This window comes from Lagenorhynchus albirostris, chromosome 7, assembly GCF_949774975.1.
Source record: "Lagenorhynchus albirostris chromosome 7, mLagAlb1.1, whole genome shotgun sequence".
Classification (NCBI taxonomy): Eukaryota; Metazoa; Chordata; class Mammalia; order Artiodactyla; family Delphinidae; genus Lagenorhynchus; species Lagenorhynchus albirostris.
This window is the reverse complement of record NC_083101.1, coordinates 50152111-50171088: the sequence shown is the minus strand read 5'-3', so window position 1 is coordinate 50171088 and position 18978 is coordinate 50152111. Positions and strand designations below refer to the sequence as shown.

The following is an 18978-nucleotide window of genomic DNA, read 5'->3' as shown; positions in this document are numbered from 1 at the left end:
GGCTGAGTGGCTCCTGGGTTCCTTCCTCAGAAGAGCTCAGACCAAGTTGATGGATTAAGCCTCAGGAGTCATTAGACGCTGAGCCCTTTAAGAAGCATTTTGGGTCAATCCGCCACTTTTATTTGTTCCTAAATAAATGATTCAGAGGGATGAGATGGGAGTTCTTCACATTCCGTTTTTCTGTTTTATTTGCAGAGAAAATGACAGGGTGGTCATGGTTAACGGCACCCCCATGGAAGGCGTACTCCATTCATTTGCTGTTCAGCAGCTGAGGAAAAGTGGGAAGATCGCTGCCATTGTACGTTCTGGGTTTGTTTTCAGCTCGTCTCGGTAGGACTTTGTTTTTATGCCCAGAAGAAAATGACTACTTGCTCTTCAGCCCTATCTAGGGACCACTATTTCCATATCCTTAGTACTTTGGGAGAGTGATGTTAAGGGTGATGTAAAGATGTACGTGAGGGATGCCTCCCTGCCGTCTCCTTATCCTACTCCTGACTTAAGATCAGTGCTTCTCTTGTCTGAGTGAATTTGCCTTGAGCCAGGTTAAACAATTATTCCCTAAGAGAATTAAATAGATTGAGAACAATGGTAAAACAGCATTCATTTAGAGACTAAATTATGAGCTCAGAAACTCATTTGTAAAGGCCCTCACAGGATCTGTTCTATCTTCATAAACTCCTGTTTCTTAGGAGATACTGGCAATCTGTACCATTCACTCATTTATTAGCTCACTCAGTCATTCAGCAAACATTGGTTGAAAATGACCTGAAGCAGGTGTGAGCTGCAAGGAGTGTTCACTCCAGTGGGGCAAGTGGACACACTAAGCGAGAATTGGAACACAGTGTGTTAGGGGCAGTGCTGGGGGGGATGCATTGGGTGTGTGGTATTTAACTTTTTTTTCAACTTTATATTATGAAAATTTTCAAACAAAAAGAAAAGTTCAAAGATTAGTATAATCAACACATATATCTTCTACAATGTTAATATTCTGCCATATTCACTTGATTTTTCTTTATATATGTATATAAAGACATACTTGTGTTTTGTTTTGTTTTTTTTTTGTGGTACGTGGGCCTCTCACCGTTGGGGCCTCTCCCGTTGTGCAGCACAGGCTCCGGATGCACAGGCTCAGCGGCCATGGCTCACGGGCCCAGCCGCTCCGCGGCATGTGGGATCTTCCTGGACCGGGGCACGAACCCGTGTCCCCTGCATCGGCAGGCAGACTCTCAACCACTGCGCCACCAGGGAAGCCCAGACATACATATTTTTAGTGAACCATTTGAGGGGAAGTTGCAGACATGACAGTTTAATCCTTCTTACTTCTCAAGTCTCCTAAATAAGGACATTCATCTGCATAATTATACTACTATTATCCTATTTAAGAAAAGTAGCTACAGGCTCTATGGCAGGGCTAATGGCGGTCTCTGGGAGGGCTCACGAAAATGAGTACTTCCCAGAACTGCTGCTGCCAGTGCCCTTGTCCCCATGGTGAGCCTCAGCTGCCTGCCACCTCTGCAGGAGACCCTCCAACATTAGCAGGCAAGTGAAGATAAGACATTGTCAGCCAATCTAAAATACCTTTCCTTGGGAATTTTGGTCTTTCAGGCTACCAGTTTGGTTCTAACAATGTGTTATTCTAGGACTTTAAAAGAGGAGGGGCCTCGTTATCTATCATCTACAGCTGTGGCTGTTGCTGAACTTTTGAAAACAATGGCCTGCATTTTATTAGTCTACAAAGACAGCAAATGTAGTCTAAGAGCACTGAATTGAATACTACATGGTGAAATTCTTAACAAACCTATGGAAACGCCTAAACTTGCTATTCCATCAGGGATATATACTCTTCAGAATTATTTACTCTCTGTGGCACTGTCAAATCTAGACGCAGCTACTTATCAGGTCACATATCAGTTGAAAATTCTTAGGACTGCATTATTTTCTGTGTCGATGCTTAGTAAAAAAATTAGGTGTGTACCAGTGGCTCTCCCTAGTAATTTTGATGACAGGAGTTGCTTTTGTACAGTGGCTCTCAGATTCTCAAGCGCTTAATTCTTTTTCTTTTAATTTTTTATAAATTTATTTATTTAGTTTTGGCTGCGTTGGGTCTTCGTTGCTGCGCACGGGCTTTCTCTAGTTGCGGCGCGCGGGCTTTCTCTAGTTGCGGCGAGCGGGGGCTTCTCTTCGTTGTGGCGTGCAGGCTTCTCATCGCGGTGGCTTCTCTTGTTGTGGAGCACGGGCTCTAGGCACATGGGCTTCCGTAGTTGTGGCACGCGAGCTCAGTAGTTGTGGCTCGCGGGCTCTAGAGCGCAGGCTCAGTAGTTGTGGCGCACGGGCTTAGTTGCTCTGCGGCATGTGGGATCTTCCCGGACCAGGGGCTTGAACCCGTGTCCCCTGTATTGGCAGGTGGATTCTTAACCACTGAGCCGCCATCGAAGCCCCACAAGCGCTTAATTCTAAGGAACTTTCACCTGGCTCACAATTCGTAGGCCTCATGGCAGTTCGCACAGCATGTTTTTCAAGTGGCTTTACTGGGTTTTAGTTTGAGAAAATCTTAAAAGAAACCAAACAATCAGTGTGGGTAAGAAACATTCAGCTTGGTTTTGGGGGGAGTATATTTGGATTAATGGGTGTATATGTTTATGAAGGAGAACTGGAATCAAAGAATGGATTTTTTCAGGGGTATAACCAGCTGACATGGATAGTTGTTGTTCAGGCACTGGGAGGCCTTGTAATAGCTGCTGTGATTAAGTATGCGGATAACATTTTAAAAGGATTTGCAACCTCTTTGTGAATAGTATTATCAACACTGATATCTTATTTTTGACTACAAGATTTACCAACCAGTGTCTTTTCCCTTGGAGCCATCCTTGTAATAAGAGCTACTTTCCTATATGGTTATGATCCTAAACCTGCAGGAAATCCCACTAAAGCATAGTGGTAATACTATCTTTACCTGGTTTTTCACATTGGCGCACTGGGAGTCTCTACATTAATCCTGAACAGAGGACTTCTACAGATTCTAAGAAAAAATCACCATGCTGAGTCTGATTATAATGTTCAAATGGTTTGAAAATATACAAGTTTAGGGATAAAATACATGTATATGTAACAAAATGCCCATTGCATCTAGAAATCAAAACTTGAAAGTATTTCCAGGGAGTAGAATAATTATCAGAGGAAACTTGAAATCTGAGTTTAAAAAGATTTTGTTTTTGATTGCTGCAGAAATAACCTATGCACTCTTTGTTGCACGAGCACACAACAAATGTCAGACATCAATTTTGCAAATTAAATATATTTAATTTTATTAAATGTTTTTTATCTTACTCTTTCTGTACAGATATATCAAATAACATGGATATTCAAAGTTTGAAAATTATAATTACGTATAATTTTGCACATATAAAGCTGTGAAGAAATAGAAGTATGATTTGAAAAATATTCTCATGTATCTCAGATTTTTATATTTATACTGAAGATTACTAAACAAAGGATTGCTATATGTTGCAGATGTTCAAATGCATAAAAATTGATAAAGTAACATTCTGGGTCTGACTTGTCAGAATAAAATTCATATTTAAATTTAATGTGAAGAAATATACACATCTATTTCTCCATCCACATTTTAAGATCTTTTAGTGCTTCAAAACTTCTGGAAGCAATCTAGTTGTTGCTGTGCTAGATAGTAGCCAGTGACTTTTACACTAATGGAGTTTTGTCCTTAATCTCTTAATTGTATTTCTTTTCTGTAAATCAGATAAATCCTTGTTATTACTTTAAAATTAAAAAAAGAAAAGTAATAATAACTCTACAATATCATTTAATATGCAGTCCATACCCTAAGATGACTTTGGTAGATTATTTTTCTTCCCCATCCAGGATCCAATCAAAGTTCACTCATCACATTTGGTCCTAATCACTTTAGTCCAGTTTAATCTTTTTTTTTTAAAGAGACAGCCTTTATCTTTAGGATTTTTACATTGAAGACTTCAAAAAGTGGTAGGTTTTTAGAACTTATTGACCTGTATTTAAATGGAACTGTTGACAAAGATTCACCAGAAATAATCTGAACAAGTGGGAAAATAGTTAATGCTCCTGAAATCTACTAAAGTAATTCCAGGACATATGGTGTATCCAACATAACAATACCTCTAAATGCTGTCACTGATATGAAACTGACTGCTTCTTTTCTAAGCATACAGTGGTATAATTAACAATATTCAATCACTTCTGTTCTTTCCTGAATATATAAAAATTAAAATATCAATTAAAAAACTAATATATTCTTGTCTTTAAATGTTTCTTACAGATACAGTTTCAATATTTTCATTCAATAGTGGTGTGGTTTAAGAGACTTTTCATTCACAAGTCAAACAACAATCCACCCAAAGGGAACTGACAGTCTATAGGCTCATAGTGCAAATAAAGAGTTCGGGAATTCGGCAACTAAAATACAAAACAGATAAAATTCTTAGAAGATACATGCAGTAAGCTCTGCTAAGCAGCTGGCCACAGAACTAGAACATTTGGTAATTTTCCTGGTGATTTCAATGGGACTCCAGATGTTTCCAAACTCGAACTCTCAGGCTTTGTATTTTGCTTTCCCTGTTTCGCTAATGACACAAACATGATTCAAATCCCTGAAGTATTCATTGTAGTCAAGGGCATATCCTACAACAAACTTGTCTGGAATTTCAAATCCAACAAAGTTTGGTCTGTATCCAACACTTTGAGGGGTCCTTTTCACCAGCAAGCTTGCAGCCTTGACCATCTTTGGATTATGCTGCTTGACCAAGGAAAGCAAGGTTTGCCTTGTTTTGCCAGTGTCAGTTATATCTTCAACAGTCAAGACATTCTTTCCAGTTAAAGTTGAGAGATCATCTCCACCAATTACTTTTTTTTTTAACATTCTTATTGGAGTATAATTGCTTTACAATGGTGTGTTAGTTTCTGCTGTATAACAAAGTGAATCAGCTATACGTATACATATATCCCCATATCCCCTCCCTCTTGCGTCTCCCTCCCTCCCACCCTCCCTATCCCACCCCTCTAGGTGGTCACAAAGCAGCGAGCTGATCTCCCTGTGCTATGCGGCTGCTTCCCACTAGCTATCGGTTTTACATTTTCCACCAATTACTTTTATGTCACCTGTTGACTGGTCATTACAGTAGCTCTTCAGTCTGATAAAATCTAGGCATAGGTAGAGATCTATCACTATTTCTGTTCAGTGCTTGGATGTAATCCAGCAGGTCAGCAAAGAATTTATAGCCCCCCTTGAGCACACAGAGGGCCACGATGTGATGGCCTCCCATCTCCATCACATTCTCGAGCCAGCCGTTCGGTCCTGTCCATATTTAGTCCATGAAGAATAAACACCTTTTCCAAATCCTCAGCTTAATGATTAGGTCTACAGAATAAATCTAGGTCATAACCTGGTGCATCATCACTAATCACGACTCTGGGGCTGCGGGTCGCCATAGCGGAGCCGACTGGTGCGCGGGCTGAGGGCAGTCTCGGGAGGAGAAGCCGGCGGCGGGTCCGAACAGGAGGCGGAGGGCGGGAGGCTGCGCGGCGCGGGAAAGCGGAGTGGTCCGCCCGAGCGCTCTTCGCTGCCTCCACTCAGCGCCCTCGCCGGTCCATTTTAATTTTAAAGGATCCCTCTTTTACCTCCTCTCTCCCCTTACCTGCCCCCCACCTCTTTTGAATGACATTGACTTTTAGATGAACCTACGCACTTGTGTACAGAATGTCTCACTTTCTGGATTTTCATTTTTGTAACTTAGTGATTTAAATCCCTTTGGTGCTTTTCACACTTTGAGTAGAAGCAGATTTTGGAGGCACTGTGCTCAGAGTTTTATACTTACTGTCTTATTTTATCCTTGACCCCCTGAGGGGGTCCTCATTTTCCAGATGAGGACCCTGAGGCTTAGCAACTGGGTGGGGACACAAGAGTTTTACTGGAAGGAGAACCCGGGCTCTTAACCACTGCATTCTCTATGTTTGGTTGTGATTGTCTTGCGTCCCCACTGTTTGTTTTGTGACAGGTGGTCAAGAGGCCCCGGAAGGTTCAGCTGGCCCCGCCGCAGGGCAGCCCTCCTGTCCACGAGCATGACCGGGCTTTCGAGCTGATGGACGAATTTGATGGCAGAAGCGCGCGCAGCGGGTACAGCGAGAGGAGCCGGCCCAGCAGCCGCGGAGAGTGCAGCCGCAGCTGGGAGGACAGCCTGGAGAGGGGTCGTCCCCACGACCGGGCGCGCAGCCGGGAGCGGGACCGGAGCCGCGGCCGGAGCCTGGAGCGGGGCCTGGACCACGACGACGACTACTACTACCGGCGAGCCCGAGAGCGCAGCCGTGGCCGCAGCCTCGAGCGGGGCCTGGACCACGACGACGATGACTACCGGCGAGCCCGGGAGAGGAGCCGCGGCCGGAGCATTGACCCGACCTACGATCGCGCCTACAGCCCGGAGCGGGAGTATGGCCGCAGGGCCCAGCCCGATGCCCGGTACGAGGCGTCCTGGAGCCGCAGCCGCGAGCACCTCCACTCCCGCAGCCCCAGCCCCGAGCCGCGGGGACAGCTGGACTCGGACAGGCCCATCGGGATCCTTCTGATGAAAAGCAAAGCAAATGAAGGTAGTCATGCTTGATGAAGAAAAAGCACTATAATAGCTAACTCTTACGTGGAACCTGCTGTGTGCCAAGCACTGACCTAATAAATGCTTTGCACAGATTAGCTCATTTTGTCCTCACCACCACCCCCTGTGGGAGTTAGTCATATCTTCATTTTATAGACAAGGAAACTAGTGGCACAGAAAAGTTCATTGACTTGCACAAAGTTGTATCATCAGTGGCTAAGCCAGGTGGTGGAAATCTGGCTTTAAACTAATAGGCCAGTGGTTCTCAGAGCAGCATAAATATCACCTGGACGCTTATTAGAAATGTAGATTCTCAGGCCCCAGACCAGCCCCCACTGAATCAGAAGCACTGGGGTGGCCCCTGGGGTCTCTGTGTTAACAGGCTCCCTTGGTGAACCTAATGCAGCTTAAACTGTTGAAACCACAGTAGGGGACAATACTCCAGGTAATCTTGATTGAGTTTTTGCTCTATGCCAGGGCCCTCTGTGGAATAAATACTTTCTAATTTAATCCTCACCAGAAGCCTTTGTGGTAGGTAGGAGACTTCATTCCTCTTTTACAGGTGGGTATAGCAAGGTGCAGAGAGGTTTTTGGTGTGTCCACAGATGAGGCAGGCTCTGGCCCAGGCTGCCCGTCCCATGTTGCGTGCCTGGAGCAGTTGCATATGCTTAAGCACATCCAGATTAACTAAACCCCTTTGTGGCAGCTGGACAAGCAAGTAGCACTTGCAGTGAGGTGAGGCTTCTGCAACTCAGAGATGGGAGGTGACATGCCCACATCTTGAAGCTGGTAAGTAAGTGGTGGAGTTGGAGCTCAAACTTCATCTCTTGGAAATAGATGATAGGAAACAAGTAGGTGAATGAGCAGGGATTTAGAGCCCCATGTTGAGCTATTCCCTGCATTGATTTTTAGCTTCCAACTTTTTGAATTCCTGGTAACATCTTTTATCTCTGCATGTTCTCTAATTGTCCTCCTTCAAAGAGGAAAAAAGATAAGAGTACCCAAGAGTGCAAAGTGAAAGACCTCTTGCTTTTTAGGTTGGGAATTTGCATTTTAAAGAGCCTATCAGATGAGAGGGTTTGTTTTCTTTAGTTCTTCTAGAGGAGCTTAAAGAGTTGAGTTATACAATTGGGTACCTATTGAAAGGATATTGAGGTAACTGCAAGGATGCGAATAATGGGATACCGGAGCCCAGGTCCAGAAAACAAAGGTGAAAGTTGAGATGGTACTATCTCTGAGGAATGTGAATCTTGGGAGATTTAAGAATTCTAGAAAATCTTTATAACCATGGATAATGACGTATTAATTCATCAACCCCCAAGAATTGCAGAGTAAAAACCATTCTGCTTCCAGATTGTGGACCGTAGAGAAGTTTTGAGAAAGATAACTTGACACAAGGCCTCCTTCACAGAAGGCTGATGCACGTCCGGTAGGACTTGCACCCAGATTCTTGAGTTCCCCGTTGCAGTGCTTTTCAGTATTTTCCTCCCCCTCTCTCTCCTCTTCCCCTTCTTCCTCTTTCTCCTTCTCTTCCCCCTCCTCCTCCTGCCACAGAAAGAACCACATCTTGCAAATAATCGTGGAGGCACCAATATGTGAAAAACTTGGCCAAGTGTTTCACGGAACGGTACTTAACTCTGAGTGATGATTTTTGAGAGGTTCTGTTACATTAAATTAAAAGATAGTGGTCACAACTCACTAAATTGATTTCAAGACTCACTCATGAGTTGTGACCCACAATTAAAAAGATGTTTGTCCTAAGAAACTGCCCACATCATGCCTGGTCTTAGTAATACTAGTAAGGAACAGAGAGGGCTCATGCCCCTTTGCTGATGCGCCATTTTACTGCTTCTGGGCCATTTTGCTTTTTAAACTTAGAATTCAGTGTTTGCTTGTTTGTTTTTTCCAAAGTTCTACTTTTTAAAAGATTTTTTAAGCCACCTTTTGCTAAGATGACACAGTAGTTTAGCTATCACTGGCTAGAGTTGCATAAGAATTAATCTTTACAAATATCTGGCTGCAGATAAAACCTACATTTGATTAAGAAAAATAGGATCCATTCACATGGCCAGCCTTTACATGTTTCATGGGCATCAGATAGCCTTGCTGGTAAAAGTCTTAGAAGATGGCCAACTGACTTTTTTTCCTCATTTGAGAGGTGCCCACAAACATACCAATAGCAACCTATTTGTAATTTTACAATAAGAGTGCAGTTTTTAAGAGGATGGAGGAATTGTTGACACGTGAGAAAGAAGTCATTGCTCAAGTTTGTCTCAACCTTCTGTCCTGGGCTGTGAGGCTGTTTAACCTGTAAGGAATTGCCATCCCTGAAGAAAATGCTGTCTGTCTTACCTTTATTCTTTATTGAGTATCAGCTCCCTAAAGGGCGGGGGTGGACCTTAACAGCTTTAATCCTTGTGGTAAGATCTGAATCTAACTTACTATAAGTCACTTAAAACTTATCTTTAAATCTACTTCTAAGTGGCAGAAAGTTACTTTATTTTGAATTGATAAGATTTTTTTTTTATTGGAGTATAATTGCTTTACAACGTTGTGTTGGTTTCTGCCGCACAGTGCGGTGAATCAGCCATATGCATACACACATCCCCTCCCTCTTGGACCTCCCTCCCACCCCCCATCCCACCCAACTAGGCCATCACAGAGCACCAAACTGAGCTCCCTGTGCTATACAGCAGGTTCCTACTAGCTATCTGTTTTATACTTTGTAGTGTATATATGTCAAACCTGATCTCCCAATTCATCCCACCCTCCCCTTCCCCACCGTGTCCACACATCCGTTCCGAGTCTGCCTTTCTATGCCTGCCCTGCAAATAGGTTCATCCGTACCATTTTTCTAGATTCCACAAATATGCGTTAATATACGGTACTTATTTTTCTGTTTCTGACTTCACTGAGTCCATAACAATAATAATAAAATTTGAGTGTGCCTCTTTTCAAACCTGCTAGGTTTAGGTAGCTTCCTAAAATAACCAAAATTCATCCGTAAAGTGTGTATTTTTACATGTTTAATAAGTCAAATCAGAATAGTCTGAATAGTGTTTAGAATATTTTCAAATGTACATACTTAGTAAATACAGTGGTTTTTCTTGAGAACAATGCAAAGCCCGTAAATCCCCAGAGCTGTGCCAGTGTTAGCTGAATACTTTATTTGTTGCTTTGCTGGCTTATCTACCCCTTTTCTTCACACAGTGACATTTTTTCAGTGCCAAATCCCACACAATCTAAATTGTTACAGATAGAGGGTTTGCTATTTGTGGTACTTTCCTGTAGGCAACTGTATTGTCAGTAGAACACGCCTGTTAAGATGTACTGAATTGTTTTTTTTTCTCCCCAACATTTTGTTTTGAAAAGTGTTAATTTTGTGGCAAATAACTCAAATAGCCTTCACCTAGTTTTACCAATTGTTAACATTTTGCCACATTTGTTTCATTTCTCCTTTTTTTCCCTTTCTCCCTCCCCCGTCTTCCTCCCCTACCGCATCTCTCTGTCTCTAAATGGTGTTTTGGAACCACTTAAAGGTAAGTTGCAGGCAAAATGACCCTTTACCCCTAAATATTTCAGCAGGTATCTCCCAAGGATAGAACCATTGCCCTTCATAACCATAATGCCATTATTACTCTTAAGAAAGTTAGCATTAATATGCCTTTTAATATATTATAGTGCAGTTTATTTTGAAGTTGCTCCAAAATAATGTAATCCACCCCTACCCCCCACCTCTACCCCATATTGGATTGAGGATCTAGTGAAGTTTCACGCAGTGCATTTGGTTTTTATGTCTCTTTTAATCTAGAACAGTCCCTCTGCCTCTTTTTCTTTTTTTTTTTAATGACATCGACTGTTTTGACAAGTGAAGGCCGGTGGGCTTACAGACTGTCTCACATGCAAAATTAATTTTGCATACGTATTTTTAAATCATCCTAAAAGCCAGCCTTAGTTTTCTGAACACGTTGATGAAATATGTGTTTGTTTGTGTGTTTGTCTTCTAGAGTATGGTCTCCGGCTCGGGAGTCAGATCTTCATAAAGGAAATGACCGGAACAGGTCTAGCATCTAAAGATGGCAACCTGCATGAAGGAGACATAATTCTCAAGGTGGGTGGGTTCATGCTCAGCTTCCTAGTCTGTATTTCCGCATTCAAGTGCCAAGTCAGTGAAACTTTGTTGAGATAGGAGTCAATAATAAGACGAAGCCTGGAAGGGCAGCAGAGAGATCATTTTTATCAGGAAAACCAGACTTGGAGATTTGTAATAGTGTAGTGTCAGTTAAAAACAAAAATCTTGGGGGTTCCCTGGTGCAGTGGTAAAGAATCCGCCCACCAATGCAGGGGACACGGGTTCGAGCCCTGGTCTGGGACGATCCCACATGCCGCAGAGCAACTAAGCCTGTGCGCCACAACTACTGAGTCTGCGCTCTAGAGCCCACGAGCCACAACTACTGAAGCCCGCGTGCCTAGAGCCCATGCTCCGCAACAAGAGAAGACACCTCAGTGAGAAGCCCGCGCACCCCAACAAAGACCCGACACAGCCAAAAATAAAATAAATTTTTAAAAAATCTCGGCAGTCTTTCTTCTTCCCTGTTTATTAAAAGTTTAAGCTCCTGTTCTCTAAACGAAGGAAAGATGAGAGGGCAAGTTGGTGGTATATGAATGCTGAATATTTAATCGTTTTTGTAAACCTCTCTAGTCAGGAAACATGTTCCAGTAGTAAACCAAACCATCGTCTTGAGCTTGGAAGTTAAATAAATTAGCAGAGTAACTTAAGTACACTACAGCTTTCTCAGGCCTGTGTTTGGGTTCCAGGCATGTGGGGTTATATTTAATTTAAAGGATAATTCATTTTTATTCAGTCAGTCATCCTAAAGCCCACGTCTGTTTGAGTAACTGAGCAAAAGCCCTTAACTTTTTAGAAGAGGAAAATAAGAATTTTCTGTTTTGCTGTGGGTAGTTGTATTGCATGGAACATTACTCTTCTTCATAAACACAGATAAATGGAACCGTAACTGAGAACATGTCTTTAACGGATGCCCGAAAACTGATAGAAAAGTCAAGAGGAAAACTCCAGCTCGTGGTGTTGAGGGACAGCAAGCAGACGCTCATCAACATCCCCTCATTAAATGACAGCGACTCAGAAATAGAAGGTAAAGAAAGGGGAGGCTGTGAGCTGAGCTGGAGGAGAGTAAGACTGTTGCTTCTGCATTGTCATCTCTATCTAGCATAACCATTCACCTGGAAGTTAAATTTCTAACAGAAGCCTCTCTTTTAAACTTTAATTCCAGGTTTGGTGGTTATTTTCTTATTAAAGGGTCTGTTGAAATTAGGATTCCAGTATGAAATTCTGGTGTACTTGTGAATCCCTGTGCACTCTGATTGAGGCCACTGAAAACAAAACTTGTTAGTAAAAAAATGTATGTGGGAGTGGTTCACAGAACTAACCACATACATTTGTAAATTGCTCATTCTTGTGCTTTATCATGTGATTTTTTTTGAAGTGACTGTTAATATTTCCAACAAAGAGAAGACAATGTAGAGGATAGTTAAAACTGGTAGACACTATAATAGACTCAATCAGAATGGCTGAATATTCTGGTATTCATTGGTTGGCAATCTGTGTCACCTCTTCTCTTATGAAGCTATAGTCGTTTCTTTTTTTTTAATTTGAATATGAATTTTACATAAGATAACATTTATTTATTTGGTCTCTCCTCATTAATTTCCACAGCCAAATCCAACTTCTTGTCCTTCAAAATGGTCTTGTGTCTTCTTAGCCCTTTACTTTTTGGCGGAGCGGGGGGCTCTCGGGCATGTCTTTATTTTATTTTTATTTTTTTAATTGAAGTATAGTTGACATACAGTACATACGATAACATTTTAACCATGTAAAAATTACCAATAAAAATAAATAAGCATGCTATTTCCTACTTAATCATCTAGTATTGGCTTTGTGCAGAAAAGTTTAGAAAATATTAAGTTCTCAAGTTTAGAAATGGACTTGTTGATCTTTGAAAGAATTACTTTATAAAACCTTAAAACTTGGTTTAATTTCTATTATATACAATGTCTAATCAGGTGGTTACTGCTCTGAATACAGGAAAACACATAGAGCACAGGAAGTAATGCCAGGGTGCTAGGAGCTTACGGGTTATTTCCTTGTTACTCCAAGTGTGCTGCTTAGCCCACTAGCAGCATCGTGTCATCCAGGAGCTTGATGGAATTGCAGAATCTCGGGCCCGGCCCAGAAGAGTTGCATTCTAACAAGATCCAAGGTGATACGTACGCGCATTAAAGTTTCAGAAGCACTGGTCTATGTGCACACTCAAAATGAGTGTGTGTGTGTGTGTGTGTACCTGTGTATATACACTAATATAGATTCACACATACACACACACATATATATATTCCCATCATTGGATTTTGTCTCTTCAGTGTCAGCTTTGATGGAAAGTATGATGAAAGAGGAACATAAAATTCTGGATTTAGAGCCCTCTTTGTTAATTAATGCCTTTCCTTTCAAACGATCAGATTCTTTTTTTTTTTTTCAGCGAAAGACTATCAGACTAATAGCACATTTACTGCCTGCCCTCTCTTCCATTTCCCCGTTTCCTTGCCCAGAGAATAGAATAATTTCTGGCACAGGTCTCAAATGTTTTATTAAGAAGTCTTTTCTTATTTTTGAAATCAGATATCTCAGAAATAGAGTCAAACCAATCATTTTCTCCGGAGGACCGACGACAGCAGTATTCCGATTATGATTATCATTCCTCGAATGAAAAGCTGAAGGAAAGACCAAAGTAAGATGATGAGTATTTTCCCTCGCCCACATCCCTGTGAGTGTACGCACATATGTATTTGCAAATCTGTCACGTGATGAGACATTAACATGACGTGTGCTTAAGTTCAAGAGAGGACACGCATAGCAGATGGTCCAGGATGGGCGCCACACCCACTCCCTTTAAGTCCACTGGGGATATTGCAGCTGCAGTGAGCGCGGAGCCCAGCAAGGAACCCACATACCAAGAGGAAGCCCCAGGTGAGGCTCATTTTAAACAGTCATGTTCAGGTGTCAGTGCTTGGTAATTCCAGAAGGTGGCTGGAAAGAGAGAGAGAAATTATTTTAAAATCATTTTTATATATGGAAGAGGCACTCCTATCTCATTTAATATTGAGAAAAATACAAAGAATAACAGCTCTTTCTGTGTGCCAACAGATTGGTCACCTTTTGTTATGTTTCATTAGTCATGGTCCTTTTGTCTCCCATCCCTGATCCCAACCTGAACTGTTACCTGCTCACGACACTTCTGACACCAACTGTGTGGGTTTTGTCCTCTGCCCAACTACCAGTTCTCGAATTCTCCAGGCACCGACCGGGTGTCCTACAGTTCAATTCAGTTCTGGCACTGACTACCCAAGTTCATGCAGACCCCGCAGGTTAAGGGCTCCGTCTCACAAGATGCCCCCACTACAGGCGCCAGTCACGAGTCCCGGGTTGCCGCCTTCACTTCCGACCAACCAGCTCTAAACTGGGGGTTCCTGTGACTCTTTCCTCAAGTTTGATAATTTGCTAGAATGACTCACAGAACTCAGGAAAGCACTTTATTTACTATTTCTTTTTTTTTTTTTTTTTTAAATACAAGATACAATTTAGGAAGAGCCAAGTGGAAGAGATGCATAGGGCAATGTCTGGGGAGAGGGTGGAGAGCTTTCCTGCCCTCTCCAGGCACGTCACCCTCCCAGCACCTCAATATTTTCACCCACCCTGAAGCCTTCTGAATCCCCTTGTTTATGGAGGCTTTGTCATGTGCATGGCTTTCTCTTCATGGTGACCAGCCCCATCCTGAGGCTCTCCAGGAGTCATCTCTTTAGAACAAAGGATGCTCCCATCACCCAGGAAATTGCAAGGGATGTAGGACCTCTGTGTCAGGAACTGGCCTCAAAGACGGAACATTAGAGCAAAAGATACTCCTGGCACCCCTTTCACTCCAGAGATTAAAGGGACTTTAGGATCTCTGAGGGTGGGGAAGAGACCAAATACATACTTCTAATTATGTCACAGTCACATTTTGTCAAATTTGATTAGTTGAAGTCCTTTTATGTCCCATTTCTGATCTCAACTCCATTCCCTACCCCTGCCCCCAACCCCATAAAATTATCATGATTTAAATGCATAAATATTTATCCATGGAAAAAAAACAGCATTATTACATGGCTTTTAAGTTACTTAAAAAATGCTACCTGCTTGTAAACGTGATTATGCACCTTGCATTTTAAAGGTTCATTTTCTTCTCACTTCTTTTGAGAAATCATTGACACCTACTAATGCCTCAAACTTAAACTTAAGACATTTTTGTTTGATGTGATAACATATATGTAGCATAGGGTACAGACTTGAATTTTTTGTGGATTTTGTGATCTTTATATTTAGAGACAAGACAAAGCCTGTTAGTCCAGGTCGGTAACGATGTTTTTTAATCCACAGTTCCTCCACCAAAACCAGCCCCAAGAACTGTTCTTCGTCCGAGTCCTGAAGATTTAGCAATATATGGGTATGTATTTCAGTCTTTCTTGCTTTCCCCCTTTCTTCCTCCACACAGCTCTATCTCCTTAATGGAAATTTGGAAGAATGGTTTTCTTAAACTATAGATGGTGATTTTGCATATAATCAGCTGCCCTTTAACCAACCCCTATTGCTACTGTTTGTGAGAAAGAGAAATCATTTGTAGGACGAGTAAAATGTGGAAGTGAGTGAATGTTAACTTTGTCTGCTTGTCTGCTTACCTGGCTAGTTTTCCAGATGTTATTTTGAATACTTGAGTTTGCCAGGTCAAGAACGCCCAGATGGATGAAGTATTGCTTAAGTATGGTGCCTCTGTAAGGGCTATAGTGACAGGTGATCCTGGCATGTGGAGGGAGGGGAGAAGTGATACAGTGCTCTGCACTTGACAGTGAGAACCCCTGCTTCCAAGCAGTGGCCTCTGGATTCGGATCCTGCTTCCCTGGACCCAGGCTGTGTCTCCATTTGACAGGATCCCTATGGGGTCAGCAGGCTTTCCTTTGAAAGAATCCTGAAGTAGGCATCAGATGGCCTTGATTTTTGCTCTAATCCTGCCCATTATTTGCTTTTAATCTTGAATGAGTTTACTTAAACCTTCTCTATTTCTGTTCTTCACTGGTAAAGTGGCCTACTGATATTCATCTCACAGCCCCAAGGAAGATAAAATTATAGATTATGTGAGAAAAATGAGAGAGAGCTTTTTTTTTTTTTTGTGGTACGCGGGCCTCCCACTGCCGTGGCCTCTCCCGTTGCGGAGCACAGGCTCCGGACACGCAGGCTCAGCGGCCATGGCTCACGGGCCCAGCCGCTCCACGGTATGTGGGATCTTCCCGGACCAGGGCACGGATCCGTGTCCCCTGCATCGGCAGGCGGACCCCCAACCACTGCGCTACCAGGGAAGCCCCGAGGGAGATATTTTAAAAGGGTAAATCACTCTATAGATAGAATAAATTAAATTGCTCACTGCTAATGTTGGTTTTCCTTTACCCCGCCCCCAAACCCCCCCCCCAAAAAAATCTCCCATCTTTCTTTCCTGAAACGGAACCCATTGCAGCCCCAATACCAAAATGGTGAGGTTCAAGAAGGGAGACAGTGTGGGCCTCCGGTTGGCCGGTGGCAATGATGTCGGGATATTTGTGGCCGGCATTCAAGAGGGTACCTCAGCGGAGCAAGAAGGTCTTCAAGAAGGGGACCAGATTCTGAAGGTAGGAAATCCCAGCCCTGTTTCTAAATGTTACTGGGGAAGAGTGGGGTTTTCTGGAGGGTCTTGCATAAGGGACAGGAAAGTGGTCCAGCTTGTGAAAATAGACCAACTGCAGGTTTGTTGCTGCCAAGCATCAGGTCTCTCTTTCCTTCGAATGGGTCCTGTCTCCTAGTCCTGGAACCCAAAACTCATCCCTATGTCTGTGGGACTTTATAGTGTCCAAGACCCTCACAAAGATTTTTATTAGTTTGATTAACAAAAAAATGGAGACTTCAGCTAAAGGGCTAGGTGGAAGAGCTTTCAAAAGATCTTGCTAATGGTTGGGTTTTAGTTGATTCCCCTGCTTGGTTGTCACTCTTCAGGCCGTGTGCTGTAACTGAACAAAGGGGGGTATTGGCATCAGATCATCTGATTTGAATCCTGTCCCAGCTTCATATGAGTCTGTGGTCTTGGCTTCGGCTCTGAGACTCGGGTTTCTGTATCCGTTCAATGGGGATAAGCATACCTGCCTCGCAGGCACCCTGGGAACATTAGAACAGATGATACTCGCAAGGCGCCCAGCAGAGTTCTTGGCACAGAGTAGGAAAGTCAGTGTCTGTTCTTTATCCTGTTGGAAACTAACGAGGTGCTGCCATTCAGTGTGTTACTTACATCTAAAATTGTCCAGGAAGGAGAATCCCTGGTTAATCAAATATTGGTACTTTTCAATTTACTATATATATGTTTGTATAATCTATTGGTTTACAAAAAGGATAACCAACTCATCTCTGACATTTTATCATGTATTTTCCACTGACTTCAGTGTTAACTTGAAGAACACTGAGTACCTTGTGACTATAAAAATACAGAATGCTGGGGAATTGTCTACACCAGAATTTCTGCTTCTGTAAACTTGCATTTCTTATGCGTACTAGGTGGTCTGGTAAGAGCGTCTAGCCTCAGAGGAGAGGGGAGAAAAGCAGAATTCCCAAAGGAAGCAGGCAGAGCACAAAAAGAGGTGGTCCTTTTCCTTCTTGGCCCTTAGCCTCACGGTGGTAGTTCAGATTTCATTTCTGGAGCCGATGAAGAGCAAACCTTGACCTTGAGCTTTGCTGAAGCTTTCCAGTGACATTCTAGACCCTCTTCGGCTCTGGACAGGATCCTAGAAGACTAAGTGTACCTGAGTGAACCTCAGGGTACCACATGATCCTAGGAAATAGCACTTACCACGTGCTACCGATAAGAGCCCCGTTTGAGTGCCAGCTTATACCAATTTACTCGTGGGCTGATGCCGAAGAAGAAAAAGTGTGTTTCCTAACTGATGTGGGACCGTAGGAAGTCAGGTAGGAATTTGGAAACTTTTGCTCACGAAGGTTCAAGGATGACATATTTTTGTACCCTGTGGGGAAAAGGATTTTCAGAATTTTCATGAAAAAAATAGTAAATTCACTTAGGGGCTTGACAGACCTCTCTAAGTCGTTAAAATGACAGTCACTTCCATGTGTCAAAGTCGTGATACACAATGTTTTCTACTTGAGAAAGTGTCTTGTTTCCTGTTACCACCTTAGTGACAAGGAAGAAACTGTGGGAACTAGCTTTTTTTTTTTTTTTTTTGCGGTACACCGGCCTCTCACTGTTGTAGCCTCTCCCATTGCGGAGCGCAGGCTCAGCGGCCATGGCTCACGGGCCCAGCCACTCCACGGCATGTGGGATCTTCCCGGACCGCAGCACGAACCCGTGTCCCCTGCATCGGCAGGCGGACTCTCAACCACTGCGCCACCAGGGAAGCCCAGGAACCAGCTTCTTTTGCAGTAGTCTCATCTGGAGGTCAGGCAGTAGATGGTCCTCATTCTTGGGTGTGTGGAAATTTTCTGTTGACTACAAAAGGAGCCCTCAATTCTTCAAAGGGGTGAAAAAGTTTGAGCTCACCTACTGGGGCAGAGAAGTTGCGACACAGCCTTAGCGTAGCTGACACAGAATCCTCTTCAGGCTCACAGCAGACACAGCTAGACCGTGTAGACTACTAAATAGATAATGGAAGAGGATATTTATTGGGAGGGGCGCTGTACAACCTAACCAAAGTGCTGTCCTGGCCTTTTTTCCTTTAATTTGTTTCAGCACTCCTTTTCATGGTCAAATTGAATATATCAGGGTACAATGTACATACAGTAAGCACTTTACTCTGCTGTGGGTTTTTTAAGTGCAGCTCTTCCTTTTGTAAAGGTGACAGCTTGACATGTGGAACGAAAAAGTGAGTGTGCTGTGGCGAAATATGTGCCTTGTAACTAACAGGAGTGCACATGCTTTAGTGCTTGGCTTACCTATCTCTTTGCTTATTTTTTTACCTGGTATGATTGTCATTTCTCTTTCAGAAACTATTAGAGGAAGGGAAAGAGAAAAAAAAGCTCCTACGTTTGGTTATTAACCATGTGGATTTTAGCTACCATGTGTTGCTTTAATTTTGACCATTATAGTTTTTGGCTTGACAGAAGGTCAGTCTCTGAATAGAGAAGGACAGAGGGACCTCCAAGGTCCCATGCCCTGTGGCCCTATCTTATTTAAATAAACAAATACAAGCATGTACAGTGCATATAAAA

At 42.8% G+C, this 18978-nt stretch overlaps 1 protein-coding gene and 2 pseudogenes across 4 annotated transcripts in view; 2 read left to right on the top strand and 1 right to left on the bottom strand.

The window, feature by feature from the left end:
- Positions 1–18978, top strand: part of TJP2 (tight junction protein 2) — a 143777-nt gene that overhangs the window by 103852 nt on the left and 20947 nt on the right. For all 4 annotated transcript variants that reach the window (XM_060155003.1, XM_060155005.1, XM_060155004.1 and 1 more), the window contains 8 exons: positions 196–298; positions 6045–6630; positions 10640–10743; positions 11635–11788; positions 13330–13438; positions 13544–13677; positions 15124–15190; positions 16253–16403. In XM_060155003.1, the coding sequence (XP_060010986.1) occupies positions 196–298; positions 6045–6630; positions 10640–10743; positions 11635–11788; positions 13330–13438; positions 13544–13677; positions 15124–15190; positions 16253–16403 (1408 nt within the window). The remainder of the gene's footprint in view (positions 1–195; positions 299–6044; positions 6631–10639; positions 10744–11634; positions 11789–13329; positions 13439–13543; positions 13678–15123; positions 15191–16252; positions 16404–18978) is intronic.
- On the top strand, positions 1415–2873 carry LOC132523087 (UDP-N-acetylglucosamine transporter-like; annotated as a pseudogene).
- Positions 4583–5478, bottom strand: LOC132523607 (hypoxanthine-guanine phosphoribosyltransferase-like; annotated as a pseudogene).